The sequence below is a fragment of the Mobula birostris genome, chromosome 21 (assembly GCF_030028105.1).
Source record: "Mobula birostris isolate sMobBir1 chromosome 21, sMobBir1.hap1, whole genome shotgun sequence".
NCBI classification, from domain to species: Eukaryota; Metazoa; Chordata; class Chondrichthyes; order Myliobatiformes; family Myliobatidae; genus Mobula; species Mobula birostris.
In genome coordinates this window covers 34,241,545-34,260,722 of record NC_092390.1, presented here as the reverse complement: position 1 = coordinate 34,260,722, position 19,178 = coordinate 34,241,545, and the positions used below count along the sequence as shown (strand labels likewise).

General features: G+C 42.1%; 1 protein-coding gene, 1 long non-coding RNA gene and 1 pseudogene across 2 annotated transcripts in view; 1 reads left to right on the top strand and 2 right to left on the bottom strand.

Annotated features, from left to right (window-relative positions):
• Window positions 1-1,868, bottom strand: part of LOC140185714 (interferon-induced protein with tetratricopeptide repeats 5-like) — an 11,080-nt pseudogene extending 9,212 nt beyond the window's left edge.
• Window positions 139-19,178, top strand: part of LOC140185716 (uncharacterized) — a 27,903-nt gene continuing 8,863 nt past the window's right edge. The window contains exon 1 of the long non-coding RNA XR_011882702.1: window positions 139-549. This is a non-coding gene — a long non-coding RNA (uncharacterized lncRNA). The remainder of the gene's footprint in view (window positions 550-19,178) is intronic.
• Window positions 16,910-19,178, bottom strand: part of LOC140185713 (interferon-induced protein with tetratricopeptide repeats 5-like) — an 8,140-nt gene continuing 5,871 nt past the window's right edge. Inside the window, exon 3 of the mRNA XM_072239268.1 lies at window positions 16,910-19,029. Coding sequence (XP_072095369.1) covers window positions 17,577-19,029 — 1,453 coding nt within the window. The 3' untranslated portion in view covers window positions 16,910-17,576. The remainder of the gene's footprint in view (window positions 19,030-19,178) is intronic.

Sequence of the window (19,178 nt, the reverse complement as noted above, 5' to 3'; positions counted from 1 at the left end):
CTCCCTTAATATCAACATGCTCCAGAACATCAACCGCACTCATATTGTCCTCTACCAGATAGTGATTAACCCAGTGGAAAACATCTTGGTTCTAGAGATAACAACCAGTAAGCTGAGACAGCCAGAAGAAAATAATTACTGTGTTCAGATGATGCTGTATGAATGTGCTTTAAATTATGTAATAGAACAGAATATATTTACATTCCAATTTGTTGGGCTAGTCCAGCAGATTATTAACTCAGTGGCTGGGAAGAGGAAAGTAGAAATATCTTTGTTGCACCATCTCGGTCATTTGTCTCTCTATCAGAAATCATGGCTGACAAATTTCAGAAGCAATTGGTAGCAAGGCAGATTAGCCAGTGTCTCCAACAGATGAAACCCATCATCAGGCAAAAACGCTAATGGAAAAGCTGTGAACAGAATTCTCAAGGAAGAGCCTAAAGCTGCTGCTGATGCGATGAAAATACCATGGGTATCCAGTTTAAATCAAGAAGACAACATCTATCGTCTGGGACATGCCATGTTCTCAAAACTACCATCAGACAGAAGGTACAGATTCTGGAAACTTGCACCACTATGTTCGAGAACAGCTACTTTCGTTCAACCATTCAGTTCTTGAACTAATCAACATAAATTTCATCACTCTTATCTAACAACTATTAATGCTTTGCAGAAAAATAGTTTTAGTTTGTTTTTTGTTACAATTGTCTTCTGTTGTCTATATGTGTGCATAATTTAGAGTTATGTTTCTCTTGTGAATGCTTTTTATGTGATGTTTATGACTGTGATGTTGCTGCAAGTAACTTTTTCATTTTAGCTGAGCATACAAACTCAGTGGCAATGTTATTAGATATCTGATAATGTGGCCATGGAGTGTATATTTGTGGTCATCTGCTTCTGTAGCATATGATCTTCAAGTTTCAATATGTTGTACATTCAGAGACGGTTGTGCTTGCAAATCCCTGGAGATCAGCAGATTCTGAGAATCACAAATCATTCCATCCGGAACCAATAACCATTCCACAGTCAAAGTCACAAAGTCACTTATTCCTTCTCCATTCTGATGTTTTGTCTGCATGATTTCCTTCTGTGTCACTGCTCCTCCACTCCAAACTTGTCCACGTTTCCTCATCCTGAACTCCAGCTTCTGCAGTTGCCACATATGCATTAACCATCATAATACTTTGTAGATTTTAATCCCTATCTGCTTTGCTCACTGCATCACTTAGTGACACCTATAAACTTCAATATATAATCCACTATTACTGAATGCTCTCGATGCTGAATGCCTTTTCCCCAATGCAGATTCCTTGAAATGGAGGGCGTGTTCATTCATTTGCCTCTTGGGGCTCTCTCCTCATGAAAATTCTGTCCATTTCAGGGACCTGGACTACAAACCTTGCCTCAAATCATCATATCCTGGGGTGAAAAAAAGTGAGTGATCTCATGTTCTTGGCCTCCCCCACTATGCCCCAGTAGTCCGAGTTCCCAGGATCAAGTAAAGTTCCCTGATCACAAACCGGGTTTCAGGTTACAAACCCTTACACTAAGTGATTGCAAGCTCCTTTCCCAGATGTCTGCTGATCCAGAGGCAGGTCACAGTAAATTTGACTGATCTGGTCATCCATGCTGACACTACTTGTCCTTTTCCGAGAATGCACTGACGTCCAATAACACCATGGAAAAGGAATGGGTTACTCACCTCATGGTGCTGTTTGGGATTCCGGCTACATTTCAGAGGACTGGAAAAGCGATGTGACTGTTCAACAATTGGGAGTTGGTAGCTTTTATAATCCGTGGGTTTGGCCAAGCTGGACAAGTTGTTGACAGAAATTGCACTGACATATGACATTGGAAACTCCAACTGGAAAGCCTGCTCCTTCGTTAATAATTGAACTTGTCATGATAATCTATTATCTTTAAAACTAGCAACGTCAATTCAAGCACCATCCAATTTAACCCTTTTACATGCTAATCCCACCGGTTTGTGTGATTGAAGATTCGAGTTTACAATAATAATCCCAACAGTACTTGAAGGGCCAAAGATTCACAGAGTTATTTGATATCTCCCTCAAACACTGCCTTACGCAATCCAGGAGAGTTCAGACTTTAACCCTCTGTTACTCCACCGTTGCTCTCTCTCTGTAACTATCTCCTCCCTGTGTCCGTGCTTTCACTAGCTCTGCTCAGTGGACATTGTGACTTAGAGACAACTCGGGCATTGACATAGCAGGCAGGTGCCGCAGAGGGAGGAGAACAGATTTGCTAAAGAAGTTTTCCAGTACTTATTCAGGCGCAGCAGCAACTTCCCAGAGAGTGGACACTTGGATATTGGTCATCCCAAGGGAGAGCTCAGTCATTAAAGATTTTATTGAGGAGAAAGAAGAGAAGGAGGAGCAGGTCAGGACACCCAGCAGGTGATGCTCCCTTGTAAGGTCCCTTCCTAATGGCCACTGCGCTCAACTGTGATGAACTCAAAGAACTGAATCTTTTGATGGATTCAGCTGTTTGTCTGTCTTTATTGGCGTTATGTGGTGAGACCAGGACAGGCTATTGCTGATGTTCACTACTGGAAATAAAGTTGTTGTTACAGAAAAAATGCAGTGCAGGCAAACAATAAAGGTCAAAGATATAACGGAGTAGATTGTGAGGTCAAGAGTCCATATTATCATACTAGGAAACCATTTAATCATCTTAGAGCAGTACGGCAGCATAAAGGTTAGCACAATGCTTTACAGTACACATGACCCGGGTTCAATTTACGCTGCTACCAGAAAGGAGTCAATATGTTCTCTCTGTGACCGTGTGAGTTTTCTCCAGTTGCTCCAGTTTACTACCACACTACAAGGATGTACCAGTTGGTGGGTGAATTGCTTATTGTAAAATGGTCCCATGATTAGGCTCGGATTAAATCAGGGGGTTGCTGGGCAGCATGGCTCGAAGGGCAAGAATGGCCTATTCCATGCTGTATCTCAATAAATAAATAAAAAATAGAACTTGTCATTGAGCCTGATAGCACACGCTTTGGGGCTTTTGTATCTTTTGGCCAATGGGGGGCAGGGTGTGAGTGGGGGGGAAATGTCTGCGGTGTGTGCAGGGTCTTTGATTATGATGGCTTCTTTACTGAGGCAGTGGGAAGTGTTGACAGAGTCACCGGATAGAAGGCTGGTTTTCAGTCAGGTGCTGAGCTGTGTCCACACAATTTTCAACAGTAGAGGCACTGGTGAGCTTCCTTAGCCATAGCATCTCTGTATTGGACCAGGACAAACCATTGGTGGTGAGCCCCACCCAATCGCAAAAAGACACATAATGCTTCCTGTGAATGTATGCGTAAGGTGTGCCTCCTCATGGAAATATGAACAATGATCTAATAGAGACTATAAGAAGGTGCTTTAAATTTCAAGAGCTGTATTCTTCAGAGTTGTTGAGATCTCTGTCAATATTTCATAAGTCTTAAAAATGTGTGTCTATGGTTGAGAATGTCTGTTGACATTTTAGACTTGAGGATATTGTGAAACAGTTTAGAAAGCACATAAAGTCCAAGACTCGAACAGCAGAACAAATTTGAGAGTTTTCACATCCTGTCCTCTAAATTGAAGTTGGACCAAATCAACATTGATAAACAGAACCACTATGAGGCAAATAAAGAATCATTTTTATGTTGTTGTATTACCCTGCAGCTTAATATATGCTCAGTGGCCACTTTATGAGATAGCTCCTGTACGTAATTAAGTGGCCACTGAGTGTATGGTTGTGGTCTTCTACTGCTGTAGCCCACCCACCTCAAAGTCACATTTCTTTGGTTACATTTCTTGCCCATTCTCAAGTTTGGTCTGAAAACCAGAACCTCTTGACCATCCTACATGTTTTTATACATTCAGTGATGCTACTTAATTGGCTCAGTAGATTGATTTGCACTAATTAGCTGGTGTACAGGTGTACCTAATAAAATAGCCACTGCAAGTTTGAGACCTGATGAAGGGTCTCAGCCCAGAACATTGACTCTTTGTTGTTTTCCATAGATGCTGATGTAGGTTCATCCAGCATTTTGTGCGTGTTACACTGAGAACATGTTTAAATAGTATGGAGCACTTTAGCATAACAGAGACACGGTCATTAACAAGGAAAATGATAACAAATGGTTTACGTGCAGAAGAAAAGCTTCCAGAAAAAAAATATCTGCTGCAGACTCCTTAGGGATAGTGATACTGTGGGGAAACGGGTAAATAAGAGAGAAACATTTAGTCAAAGTCAGCTCTTCATACAGTAATTGGAAATATTAATTTCCCCATGCAACAGATGAAAAACAGGTCGAGTAATAGGGACAATGAATTTACAGAGATGAATTTGTGTAATCTTTCTGAAACAGTTGAGTTTCCTCCAAACATATTTAATCATTTATGACACATGGGCATCACTGCCAAGTCAAGAAACTATTGGTGATTCCTGATGTGGACTGTTACCTACCTCAAGGAGATCTTGTGACTTTCTTGTGAGAATGACGTAATGGTCTTTTGGAGGTCACCTGATTTAATTTTCCCGCCAATGTGAGGTCACGTGATGACATGTTCACTGCGGGTATGAAAAGGAAGACCCCAGTGACGCAGTTTGGTTTTCCAGCTAGAACGTTAGTCAGGGTCTCCGTTCCGTTGCGTATTTGCTTTATAACGCAGTTTCATTTTTACAATGGAATTTTACGTTCTGTTGTAAGGTACAATAGGGCTGGACTGGCAGTTTACTCAATTTCTGCTAGATTTGTTGATGTACTTTTTTGGTAGTATTGGAGAGTGAAGACTTTATCGAAGTACAGGAGATGAAGGATTAAGAGAAGTCGGGAATGTTCGGCAGTTTAACAAGAGATCGACTTTATTGGGTCTTCGTTGAAGAAGTAGCAACCTGCATCGAGATAACACCTGCCAAAAGAGCAAGGAAGTTCATGCAAGGTTTGCTCTCTAGAAATAAAAGTCAGTTGTTTTAAGCCGTTTATTTCCTTCATCTTGAATCTTTTGGACAGAACCAGCAGGAAAGTCGCGTCTATGAAGAAATCCTTCTCCAGAAAAGGCTCTCCCAATTGAATGTATAAATCTGTTGGACTTTCTAAATCACCATTTTAAGAACTGTGTTTGACTTTACCGCTTTAAGAACTGTTTTCGCATTTATCGCTTTAAGAACCAGTACCGAGTGGCGATTTGTTGAACAGCCGCATAGTGGTTAACTTCCGGTTAAGGTTTTTGTTTGTTTTTTATTGTTTATCCGTGTTTAATAAATGTTTGGTTATTTTTTATATAACCTGACTCGATTAATATTCATTGTGGCCGGTTACGTAACAGGACGAGTAGTTTATGTACACCATTTCAGTTCCCAGATAAAAGTTGAATGCATTGTTCTAAATTGGATAAAGAACAGACTAGGGAAGCACTGCAGGTATTTCTTTCCAAGTGAGGTCTGACTAAAGTTTAATCTAGCTACAGCATGACTTCCCTACTCTGAAACACAATATCCCCGGCAATGAAGGATCATGCCATATGCCTTCTTTACCACCTTAGCCACCTGCACTGCTACTCTCAGTGAACTATCTGGACCCCAGGATCCCTCCGTACCTCAATGCTATTTGGGGGACGATCATTAACTGTATACATTGTCCTTTCATTTGACATCCCTGAGTACAACGCCGCACAGTTGGCTGGATTAAACTTCATCTGAACTCTTCCGTCCATATCTACAACTGATCTATATCCCACTATATTAATTGATAGTTCTCCACACTCTCCACAATTCCACCAATCTTGTGACATCCACAAACTTGCGAATCCACCTGTCCATATTTTCATCAAAATCATTGATATATAATCACAAACAACGCAGATCCCAGCACTGATCCTTGTGAACACCACTGGTCATGAATCTCCAGCAGGAATAGTCAACTTCCACCCCTACTCTCAGTCTTCCACAGGTGGTAAGCCAGTTCTGAACCCATACTTGCATCTTTTGGATCCACATAATATGAGAATCAACACCATAAGGGACCTGATCAAATGTCTTACTTAAGACTATCTAGATAATGTCCACTGACTTACCCTCATCGTGTCCCTTTGTCATCTCCTCAAAAATCTCATGTGTTACCCTGCAGAGAATCACATGAGCTACCCTGCAGCATGGAAATGGGCCTGTCACGATTCTTCATCGGAACTACCTTCTCCCTCTGGGACAAGAGCTATATGTTGACCCAGAGCCTGATCTGGATCCTACACCTAGTAAGAGGACTCTGCAGTGATGTGCGGGAGCTGAAGGACCAACAACGGGAAGAATTAGACTGCAACCCACCCCTGAATATGATATGGACTCAGTGAATGAGGAAGAGGAGGTGTGGTAGGTGCTACCCTTTGCCAACTCCCCAATAACTGACAAAGAGATTCCCAACCCTTCTGACGCTGAGGGGGAACTAACAGTGGACTGGCAGGTTTGTGGTTAGAAAATAACGGGAGGCTGGCCTCTGAGGTAACTGGGCATGAAGGCGAGCTCAACCAAGCGACAAGGGGACCTGAGTTGTCGGGAGGTACAAATAATGGACAGGGAAAGAAGAAGACGAGGAGGAGGTCAGGACAACCAGCAGATGAGACTCCCTTGCAAGGTCTCTTCCAAATGACCAGTGTCCTCAACTGTGATGAACTCAATGAACTGAATCTTTTGACGTTTGTCCATCTTTATTAGTGTAAGTGGTGAGACCAAGTCAAGCTACTGCTGATGCTCAATACTAGAAATAAAGTTTCTAGTAGGAATGTGTTGTGCAAAGACATAGCGAGGTAGGTAGCCAGGTCAAGAGTCCATATTCTCATACCAGGGAACCATTTAATCATCTTAGAGCAGTACGGTAGTATAGTGTTTAGCAGAAGGCTTTGCAATACAGATTACCCAGGTTCAATTCCCGTCATTACCGGAAAGGAAGTGGTACATTCTTTCTCTGGCCATGCACGTTTTCTCCAGGTGCTCTGGCTTCCACCCACAGTCCAAGGATGTACCAGTTGTTGGGTTAATGCTCATTGTAATATTGTCCCATGATCAGGCTCGGATTAAATCAGGGGTCGCTGGGCAGTGAGGTTCGAAGGGAAGGGATGGCCTCTTGCATGTTGCATCTCAATAAATAAATGGAAAATAGAACTTGTCCTTGAGCCTGATAGCACACGCTTTGGGGCTTTTGAATCTTTTGACCAATGGGGGGTGGGTGTGGGTGAGTGGAAAATGTCTGTGGTGTGTGCAGGGTCTCTGATAATGTTGGCTTCTTTCCTGAGGCAGTGGGAAGTGTTGACAGAGTCACCGGATAGTGGGCTGGTTTTCAGTCAGATGCTGAGCTGTGTCCACAATTCTCTAAAGTAGAGGCACTGGTGAGCTTCCTTAGCTATGGCATCTCTGTATTGGACCAGGACAAACCATTGGTATCTTTACTACTAGGAATTTGAAGTCTCAACATAATTAACCTCAGTATCATTGATATAAACAGGAGTATGTGAACAGCCCCCCTTCCTAAAGTCCATAATCAGCTCCTCTATTTGTCTGACATTGATACAACCCACAATGTTGGTATCAGCTACAAAATTCTGATGTTTACACAATGATTGAACACAACATGGGTGTTAGGAAGAAGAAACTAAAACTGCTGTAAAAGTGCTAGATTTATATGAAGCTGACTTTCTATGTAGTGGAACAGGCTGCTGACATAATAAACTGAACATTTTTAACGTTTACTATCGGTGTTTGGGGGGAATGTGCAGAACTGATTTCTGTCAGCAAGGATGAAACATCCATGTGTTGACCACAAAAGACGCAAAGCACAACATCAAATGAAAGAGAAATTATGGGAAAAGATCAAACAAAAAATAGCTTGCAAGACCAAGCACAACAATGACAAAGCAGAAACCAAGATCACCAGGAAATGAAAAAAAAATTGCAATGTTTATCAACATTAACAGAGACCACTTTAGCAATTATCTAAAGGAAAAAAAGCCTGTTGGATGAATTGCATTTAAAAACAGCAACTGCAAACTTTAACTGAACATGAAAAAACATACTTACAACTGAGGAGAGGACAGGGACAACATCAAAATGTCAACATCTAGACAAAAGTATACACAAAAGTATTCCCCTTGTGAGAATTCTGGAACGATGAATTGTTTTTGGAAAAGAGGGTGTCACTTGTTTAACATAGAGATGAGGAGGAATTTTTGGAATTCCCTTTTCCAGGTAGCTGTGGAAGATGAATTGTCAGATATATTATATACAATATTCAAGGCTAATATGGGCCTTGTCCCAGAGCCCCAACGAATCACAAAAAGACACATGATGCCTCCTGTGAATGTGTGTGAAAGGTGAGCAATATAAATAATGAACTAATCGAGACTGTAAGGTGCTTGAAATATCTAGTGTTCCATTTTTCAAAGTTGTGGAGATTTCTGTGAAAGTTTCACAAGTCTTAAAAATGTGTGTAGAGTGTTGAGTTTAGTCTGTTGGCATTTTAAACTTGAGGATATTGTGAATCAGATATGAAAGTGCATAAAGGCCAAAACCAGAACAGGTGAACAAGCTTGAGAGTTTTTACATCTTGAGAATTAGAATGAGAATCAGATTTATTATCACTGGCATGTGTGGTGAAATTTGTTAACTTAACAGCAACAGTCCCAACCACAATCCATTCCAACTGCTACCAACCGGGAAGCAGTACCGCAGCTTAAAAGCCAGGATCAAAAGGTTCCAGGACAGCTTCTTCCACCAGGCCGTCAGACTGATGAACTCACACTGACTTGTGTGTACTCTATATTACATTGACTGTTCTATTTATTACAAATTATTATAAATTACTATGATTGCACGTTGCACATTTGGATGGAAAAGTAACGTAAAGATTTTTACTCCTCATGTATGTGAAGGATGTAAGAAATAAAGTCAATTTAATATGTCTATTGAATAGATTAAAAATTGTGCGAAACAGAAATAATATATATTTAAAAAGTGAGGTAGTGCTCATGGATTCAACATCCGTTTAGGAATTGGATGGCAGAGGGGAAGAAGCTGTTCCTGAATTGCTGAGTGTGTGGCTTCAGGATGCTGTACCTCCTACCTGATGGTAACAGTGAGAAAAAGGCATGCTCTGGGTGCTGGGGGTCCTTAATAATGGATGTTGCCTTTCTGAGACACCACTCCTTGAAGATGTCTGGGTACTTTGTAGATTGTTGGCGGGAGGGCGGGAGAGCGGGAGACTACTGCACAGGACCGAAATAAGTTGCAGAAGGTTGTGAATTTAGTCGGCTCCATCTTAGTACCCAAGATGGAGCCGACTAAATTCACGACCCTCTGCAGCTTATTTCAGTCCTGTGCAGTAGTCCCCTGCCCTCCCTCCAACCCCTGCCCCCATACCAGACTGTAATGCAGTCTGTCAGAATGCACTCCACAGTACATCTATAGAAGGATTTGACTGTTTTTGTTGCTAGTGAGAATACATTTGATTTATCTACCCTACTTGTAATTTCCTCAAACAGTCCCAACAGGTTCATCAGGCAAGAATTTCCCTTGAGGAAACCATGCTGACTTTCTCCTATCTTGCCCTGTATCATCAAGTACTCCATAACCTCATCGTTAACAATTGAATCTAACATCTTCCCAACCACTGAGATCAGGATAACTGGTCTATAATTTCCTTTCTGCTGCCTTCCTCCGTTCTTAAAGTGTGGACTGACATTTGCTAAAGAGTGGAGAGACATTTGCATGCCTTGGGAGTCTCCCTAATCTTGCTCACCAAGGATATTTCATGCCCCTTCCGGCTTCTCTAATCATCTGAGCGCTTTCCTGCTTTATTTATATTCCATAAATTTCCAGTCCGATTTTCACTTTCTAAACCTAGTGTATAGTTCTTGTTTTATCTTGTTAACTGAATGTAAGACTTCTCAGGTCATCCAGAGATCTCTTACCTTACCATCCTTGTCTTCACTCTTTATAGCACATGCGATCCCTGAACTCAGATCAGCTAGTCTTCAAACAACTTCCACATGTCAGTCATGGAGACGTCTTACATCAGCTGCTCTAGATCTGTGCAGCTTAGCTCTAGTCTTATCCTGTCATGATCTGCCCTCCCACAGTTTAGTAACTTCCCACATCTAAATTTATACTAACTCAGAACTATCCACAAATATAATGAGTTCTTGTCACTGTATCTATAGTGTTCACCCACTGTCAGGTCTGTCATCTGACCAGGCTCATTTCCCAAATCCAGATCCAGTTTGTTTTCTTCTCCAACTGGATCCCACAGATGTAGTTTCAAGGATCCCTCTGGGATACATTGAACAAACCCTACCCCATTTCAGACTCTTATATTAAGGAATTTTCAATCAATACTGAAGAAGTACAAGTCCCCATGATGACAAATCTCTCTCTCTCTCTCTCTCTCTCTCTCTCTCTTTCTCTCTGTCTGTCTGTCTATCTATCTATCCACCTAAACTGACCCTTCCTGCCCGTAATACTCCTTGTACTGAAATAAACACATTTCAGCCCAAGAGCTCACCACGTTTGTTAGCCTGCCTCGCTGTACTTTATTTTGGTCTCACTTGTCATATGTAAGTTCACAAGTTTCAGGACATATGCAGAGATGTTAAACCTGATTTTGATTCTTCCTTTCCCTCAGCCTTGGTTCCCATCCACCTCCCACTCTACCACCTACTTTAACCGTTCTGAGCTGTACGGGCAAATTTCCCACGAAGAATATTAGTTCCCCTCCAATTCAGATGCAAATTGTCTTGTTTGTAAAGGTCTCCCCTGGCTTGAAAGGGAACCCAATGATCCATAAAACTAAATGTGTCCCTCCTGCAACAGCCTCTTAGCCACAAATTGAACGAAAGCATATATCTATTTCTTAACTCACTAACACAGGTCATAATCCTAAGATTACAACCCTGGACATCCTGCTTTTTTAGCATTCTACTTAGAACCGTGAAATCCCTTGACGGGACCTCATCCCTGATCCTGCCAATGTTTTGGGAACCAATGTGGACCATGACTTCTGGCTGCTCTCCCACCCCTCTCAGAACGTCCATTACCTGCTGCAAGACATCATTGACCCTGGCGACAGAAAGGCAACACAACCTTTTTGAGCCTCAATTGTGGCCGCAGAAACAGCTTTCTGCATCCCTTACTCTTGAGTCACCCATCATTATCGTTCTGCAACTTCATCTTACTCTGATTTTCCTCAGAGCTAGGCACAGTAGCACTATCACTGTCAGTCTCTGCTGAAAGGTTATTGCCCTCTCCCCAGCTGTATTCCAAGAGGTATACCCATTTCTATAGGTAACAAGCACAAGGGTACCCTGCGCTGCCTGGCCACTCGCATTACTTCTCCTCATGGTCACACTTGGGTTTGGCCACTCACTAAAACTCTCACCTATATCCTCAGCCTCCCAGATGATCCTGAGTATATCCAACTGCATCTCCTGATCTTTGACCCCTAGTTTGTCAGCTGGGTACATTTTTCACAAGTGTAGGGATCAGGAAGACCACGGGTCCCTGAATATCCCAAATCTTACAGGAATGTCAGAAGAAGGAGTATCAGAAGAAAAATAATAAAAATTTTGATATCATTTCCAAACTTGCTGAAAGTTGCATAAACTCCCAACATGTTTTAGAATCAGTGAGGTAACAAGCCAAAGATTTGGTCCTGAATGTTGAATTAGTTAATAATCTGAAGGAAAGAAACACATGCAGATATTGACCACAATGTTGTGGCATTTTAATTTTGTTTTGAGATACAGGTGGAAGTATCAAAAATCTTGGTTTTATCATTTAAGTTATGCAACTTAAAATAGATGAGGAGTAAACTGAACACAATAACCCATGAAAGACTGAAGACAAAGGATGCATAAATGCTTCTTGGGCTTCCACTGGGCCCTGGTGTCGATGAAAATGAAGATGGAGGAGTTTCTCATTGAAATGTCGGTTAAAATCGATGCCTGAACCCATATGCAAGCCTGAGAAGTGTCTCTGCGTAATATACACGATCGAGATATTGACCATTTGGATAGTCAGAGGCTTCTTCCCAGGGCTGAAATGGCTCACATGAGAGGACACAGTTTTAAGGTGCTTCGAAGTAGGTACAGAGGAGATGTCAGGAGTAAGTTTTTTATGCAGAGGGTGGTGAGTGTGTGGAATGGGCTGCCAGCGACGGTATTGAAGGCAGATATGATAGGGTCTTTTAAGAGACTCCTGGATAGGTACATGGAGCTTAGAAATATAGAGGGCTAGGATAACTTTGGGTAATTTCTGAGTAAGCACATGTTTGGCACAGCATTGTGGGCTGAAGGGCCTGTATTATGCTGTAGGTTCTCTATATTTCTATGTTTCTATACACCAGGAAAGCACTAGATCCTGAAGACAGAGGATTAGCTCCTGATATTCGGGCAAGAACAGTCACTTCCTGTCTATTCACTTCAATGGACGCCATCCTGCTCCAGACCCTTCCTACTTCCCTACTTCCCTGACACACACTATGACTCCTCCAACTCTCTAACAACCAACAGAGTTGTCTTCTTTAGCCATGACTCGACCATAAACCCAAGTCTCTGCAGATCAGCACAAGAAGTTCCCAAATATATTAGTGGTGGTGAAGAGAGCCACAATGGAATTTTGGAAGCCACTGTTGGATCCTGATGCTTTTGTGATTCAAAGGTTCTTCAGAAGTCAAAGGCAGAAAACCTAATGCTAACAAATTTTATTCAATTCAATAGTTCAACAGTTCCAATTAATATTAGAGAATGTATACAATATACAACATGAAATTCTTGTTTTCACAGACATCCATGACAAAAGATTGCCCCAAAGGATGAGGGATGGTAAAAATATTAGAACCCCAAAGCACCCACTACTCCCTCCTCCCACACACAAGCAGCAGCAAAGCAACAGCACTCCCCCCTCGCACTTACTTCAGCAAAAAAAAGTATCAGCACCCTCTATCTGCCAAGCAAGCAATAGCAAAACCACCAAGACAGATCATGATCTGCAATACAACAAAAACTAATTGTTCACCCAACAATTCGATGTACCACATGCTCCTTCTTTCTCTCTCTCTCTCATAGAGAGGTGTCACTCTTTCACTTTGGGAGGGGGACATAAACAAAACAACTTGCTGATTTGCGGTGTTAAAGTCTGCTGTATCGCTTTTTCTCCTCCCAAGTAAGGAGGAGAGTTGGGGTCTATTTTGGTTTTTGCGACAAACTTGCTGGCAGGCTAACAACAGGAATTCTGCAGATGCTGGAAATTCAAGCAACACACATCAAAGTTGCTGGTGAACGCAGCAGGCCAGGCAGCATCTCTAGGAAGAGGTGCAGTCGACGTTTCAGGCTGAGACCCTTCGTCAGGACATGGCGAAGTGTGTTGCTGTGTGTTGCTGGCAGGCTGCTCATTCTGGTGGTGAAGAGACTTCCTGTAATTTGCACTTGTCACCCAACCACACCCTGAATCGAAACACAATCTGCCAATTGTGGCAGTAAGTAGAGGGCCACATTTACTATCAAGAAAGTAAGTCACTGGGGGGGGGGGAGGCAGGCTCAGCAATAATGGTGATCTTGTTGAATCTTCCAGTGGTATCCTCCAGTTTTTAAGAACTTATATCAGGCTTTTGGTAAGTTGGCTGAGCGCTCGGATGCAATGGCTACTATGAGGCACCTGAGACATTGCGGCACAGCATCCATGTTGGGGGCATTGGTGCTTCCCCCCAGTGTCCACTCAGCAGAAGACAACCTCTATTGTATTCAACTGCAGACAGCTACAATATTCATAGACCCAGCGACTTGGACGATAGTTTTTTGCGTGATTGTAATTTACTGCTATTTTATAGCACATATGTGTCTTGTGCCATGTATCATTGTCCTTTTTAAGTGTATTTATTATGATCACAAGACCATGCTGGATGTTAAGTACTTAAAGTGTTGCAGGTCTACCCCATCAGCAAGTTGCTCATTGGCAGAGAATATAAAGGAGCTGGCTTTAGTGTGGGCCATGTTTCTGCCTGGGACAAAGGCATTGGAGTCGATGCACGAACATGGTGTGCAGTCTAACAGTGAGTGATTGTCTTATTTATTTTGCTTGTGATCACAACACCTCGTTAAAGATTGAAAGTGTAGAATGCTGCAAGTCCAGTTCACTGGTTTATTGATGAATGGAGGGGGCAGTCGGTGGGGGTGATATGTGGCTTTGGTCATAGTGAAGATTAGGCCTCAAGCCGCAGTGTCGCCTGTTCGAAGCTGCCCAAGACAGACGTGCTTCCTGTCGGTGCTCACTCCGTGAAAGCAGAAGACAACTTGGATTGTGTTCAAGTGTAGACTGCTGCAACATTCATAGACTTAGCAACTTGGATGTTTTTTGTTTAACTGTATTTTACTGCTATCATATATGTGCTATATGTGCCTTGTGCTATGTATGACTATTGGCACCGTGTGCAGCAGCTTAGTCCCAAAGTAATGCTATTTTGTTTTGCTGCATTCGTGGGTATTCATGTATGGTTGAACGACAAATAAACTGGAACTTTAACTTTCTAAATGTATCTTTGCTTGGATCTTCATCTTCAGAAGACTGGGGAACCACTTTCTCAAGCACCTTTCCGCTCCATCTGCAACAAACAGGATTTCCCAGTGGCCAAATATTTTAATTCCAAGATCCAGTTTACGTTCTGACATGTAGCTTCATGGCCTCCACTACTTCCATGATCAAGCCATTCTCAGTTTGGAGGAGCAAATCCTCATATTCCATGTGAGTAGCCTCCAAACTGATGACATGAACATTGATTTCTTTATGCAACACACATCAAAGTTGCTGGTGAACGCAGCAGGCCAGGCAGCATCTCTAGGAAGAGGTACAGTCGACGTTTCGGGCTGAGACCCTTCACCAGGACTAACTGAAAGAAGAACTAGTAAGAGATTTGAAAGTGGGAGGGGGAGGGGGAGATCCAAAATGATAGGAGAAGACAGGAGGGAGAGGGATGGTGCCAAGAGCTGGACAGTTGATTGGCAAAAGGGATATGAGAGAATCATGGGACAGGAAGCTCAGGGAGAAAGAAAAGGGGGAGGGGGGAAAAACCCAGAGGATGGGCAAGGGGTATAGTCGGAGGGACAGAGGGAGAAAAAGGAGAGAGAAAAAGAATGTGTGTATATAAATAAATAACGGATGGGGTTCGAGGGGGAGGTAGGGCATTAGCGGAAGGAACAGGTTGGAGGAACAACACCTTACATTCCATCTGGGTTGCCTCCAACCTGATGGCATGAACATTGACTTCTCAAACTTCCGCTAATGCCCCACCTATCCCTCGTACCCCGTCCGTTATTTATTTATATACACACATTCTTTGCTGGAACACACACAAAATGCTGGAGGAACTCAGCGGGCCAGGCAGTATCTATGGAAAAGAGTGTAGTCAACTTTTTGGGCCGAGACCCTTCATCAAGACTCGAGGAGCACCACAGGGTGTTGATGGACAGGTAAGGTGATAAGGTGAAAGAGGGGTAAGAGGGAAAAGGGAATGGGGAATGGCAAAGAGTAAGAGGCATTAAGAAGTTCAAGAAACAGATGTTCTTGCCTTCAGGTTGGAGGCTGCTCAGACAGAATTTCAGGTGTTGCTCCTCCTACCTGAGTGCGGCCTCATCACGACATGGATTGACATGTCGAAATAGGACTGAGAAGTGGAATTAAAATGTGCGGCCACTAGGAGATCCCACTTTTTCTGGTGGAAGGAGTATAGGTGCTTATCGAAGAGGTCTCCCAATCTACCCGACGTAGGTAGAAGGGCAGGTGATATATGAAATACCAGAAAAATCAGAAACAACGGGTATTTTTAAAACACGCGAGGCTGAGTTGTGTTGATGTTCAAAGAATCCTGTTTATGCTTGTACTTGCATCACTGAAAAGCAACATGTAGGTGCAACAGTTGGTTCGAAGGAAAACTGGTATGACGAGATAATCTGAATGAAAGAACAAGGAAGCCTGTCTACAATTATTATGAAAGGTCTGTTTTGCCATTGGAATTTCTGGCAACGTTTACAGGCTGATAGTGTTGATGAGACTTTGTCTGAAGTGTTGTTTTGGTCTCCAGACCAAGGACTGGATGTCCTTGCCCTCAAGCAAGCGTTCCCAACCTTTTTTTTATGCCATGGAGACTTGTCATTAACCGAGGGGTATGTGGATCCCAGGTTGGGAACCCCTGCCACAAAGGGACTGCAGCAAAAACTTACAAAGTTCACCCCAAGGATAGCAGGGTTAAGGTTAAGTAGTAGACAAAAACTACATTGTCTGGCATTCATAAAACGAAATGAGATTGCATTGGAACTTAATAAACTGCACTGATGAATATGTTGTTGTGTCTGTAGGAGGTGCAACAGGAAAACACAAATGCAGTCTGCAATACCAGAGAAGTGGGAGTAAAAGCTGAATGTAATGTTAGATGCAAGATCGAAATAACTTGAATATAAACGATCTGAATTTTCTGCTGACACTTGAAGTAATGTGGCCATCCAGAGGATGAGGTGTTGTTCCTCAAGCTTATATTGAACTTTGCTAGAACAGTGAACAGGTCAGAGTGGGATGAAGAAGTCAAGGGACAGGCAACGAGTACAAGACCACAATTATGAAACGAATGAGATGGACTGCAAGACGCGCATTACATCTGCGAATGATTTCTTAATGAAGGGAAGACCAAATCAGGAACACTCAGCTCTGCTTACTGAAATTAGAATTGTTAACTGTATTATCAGGACTAAAGGCTGGAGTGAAACTTCCTTAAATGTTCCTTGAACTGATACTGTTCACCATCGTGTGCACGAGAAAATCACTCACACTTCACTGCTGGTCTGGAGAATTAAATCATAACATTTTATTGGTTACTTTTACACTCAGTTTCTGATATTACAGCTCATTTAACAATATTGAAAGAAAAATATATATTAATGACCATCAGATTTTAAATTAAAATTTTATTTGAATACTGCAAACATTGGAAATCCAAATTCTTAACTGTTGAATTCTGAAAAAAAACCACACAACAGGTCAGGCAGCATCTTAACCTTCAGTCTGAAAAATAAACCCTGCTTTCCCTGCTATGGATACTGAACAGTCTGCTAAATGTTATCAGAATTTTCTGCTTTTATAGCAAAATATTTGAATATTTTTATCATCTTGAGTCCACTTTGGTGCTTTTTCACTGTAAATTACATGAAGATTTAACTCATTAGTGTGGAATGTAAATCAACACTGTACATAAACTGTACATCATCTGGAATATTTTTGCATACAAACTAAAATTGCTTGGAATGGAATTATTAACAGCAAAAAATGTAAAAGAGTAAGGAAAGTTTATAGTAATCAACCTCAAGAGTAAATTGGAATCTCGAACATTCCACATAATTGGGTCATAATTAGCTATGGTTCATTTGAGAAAAAATGAAGTTGAGTTCTTTGCTTTGTCATTTGAGAATTTTATAAATCATTTCAATTTCTTGCAGAGCAAGCTTTGCACAGGCAGAGTACTCCACTGGATCTCTCTGTGTATCTGGAGCCTAAGTCGAAGGGCGTAATTCAGAAAGAGCATTGAGATAGTCTTCATTGCCAGGATCAAATTCCAAGGCCTTTTCAAAGCATTCAACAGCCTCATCCTTCTCCCCAGCCAGCTGGTGCACCATCCCAAGAATTCCAAAGGCTTTGCTGTTTCTTGGATTCCTCTGAATTTGTTTTCCTAAGATCTTTCTCAAGTTACTGTCACAGAGCTTCCACTGTTTACTTCCATTATGGATTTTAAGTCCGTCCAGAAAATAGATGATGGCGTTTGATTCAGATCTTTTGTGGTGCAGTACAAATAATCCAACTTGTAAAGCTAGTGCCTGCTTACTAACTGGAGCAAGATCCTCCAAGCTCAGCAGACTGTTGTAGATCTCCCCTGCTCTGTTTGCTTCTTCATTTTCTAAGCAGATTCCTGCAAAATCTAGTTTTGCAAAAATGAATGATGGTTTGAGTTCAAATGCCTTTTCAAAGTGATATTTGCACTTACTGATCAAGTCAGCTTTCTGTTGCAATGCAGCTCTGTCAGCAGAGTTGCTGTCTGCTTTCTTTTTCAGAGTGAACAGTTTTCCCCTGTAACATAGACCAATTTGGTGGTGTAAGAAGGACGAGCATGGAGTAAATTCTAAAGCTCTCTTCAACAGGCCTATTGCGATATCAACATCTTCTCCTATTCTGTAAAACTTTGCTGCATAGCGAAGCATATATGGCAGATCTGGGGTCTTCCTCAATGCTTCTTCAACTAATTCATTTGCTTCCTCTGCTTCATTGAACTCTTGCAGCTTTAGGGCCAACATAACCATGGCCACTGTGTCATCTGGATCAAGCTCCAGCACCCGTCGCAGATACCTCACTGGCTGACTCCGTTCCTGATTCTCTGAAACACCAGAAATCGTTTCCAGACGATAAAGAGCAGTCGCATAGCCCATCGTCCATTCCACGTTATTGGAATCTTCCTTCAGAGCCTTCTCAAAACACTCCTTTGCCTCTTCATAGTAAACACTACCACCAGAAGTTAACAATGACCATCCCTTCTCCCCGTACACCTCAGGGGTCATTGCTGTATAGCGAGGGCCGTCACTGAGCGTCTTGCAGGTCATCTCCAGCTTGTCGAGGTAGGTCTGGGCCTCAGTCAGTTGTCCCATGTGGTAATGCACCCAGGCAAAGTTTCCATAGGTGATGATGCTTCTTCTTTCAAATTCATCGTTGTGTTTCTCTCTCCAAATCTTTTCCACTTCCTTTAAATTTTGAATTGCTTCTTCATAGTTGCCTTGCTGACAGTTTACAAAAGCAAGATGGTTGTAGGATATGGCTTGATATTTGACACCAAGTTTTATAGAATCTTGTAATCTAAGCTTCATATCACTGAAGTCAGTGTTGTCCTTCTGTGGAAACCACGTGAAGTGACACTGAAGCTGGCAGAGTTTCTCAAACAGGGATTCCTTCAGAGTGTTGCTGCATGAAAGCACAAAGTAATCAAAGATTATTGATGTGAAATCGATTCTCCATCCTAACTGCTAAATGCTTGGATTGACAATATTAGCAAATTCTGAATTCCTGAGGTGCAGCATAGGCAGGGAGTGATGGATGCAGAACAATTCAAT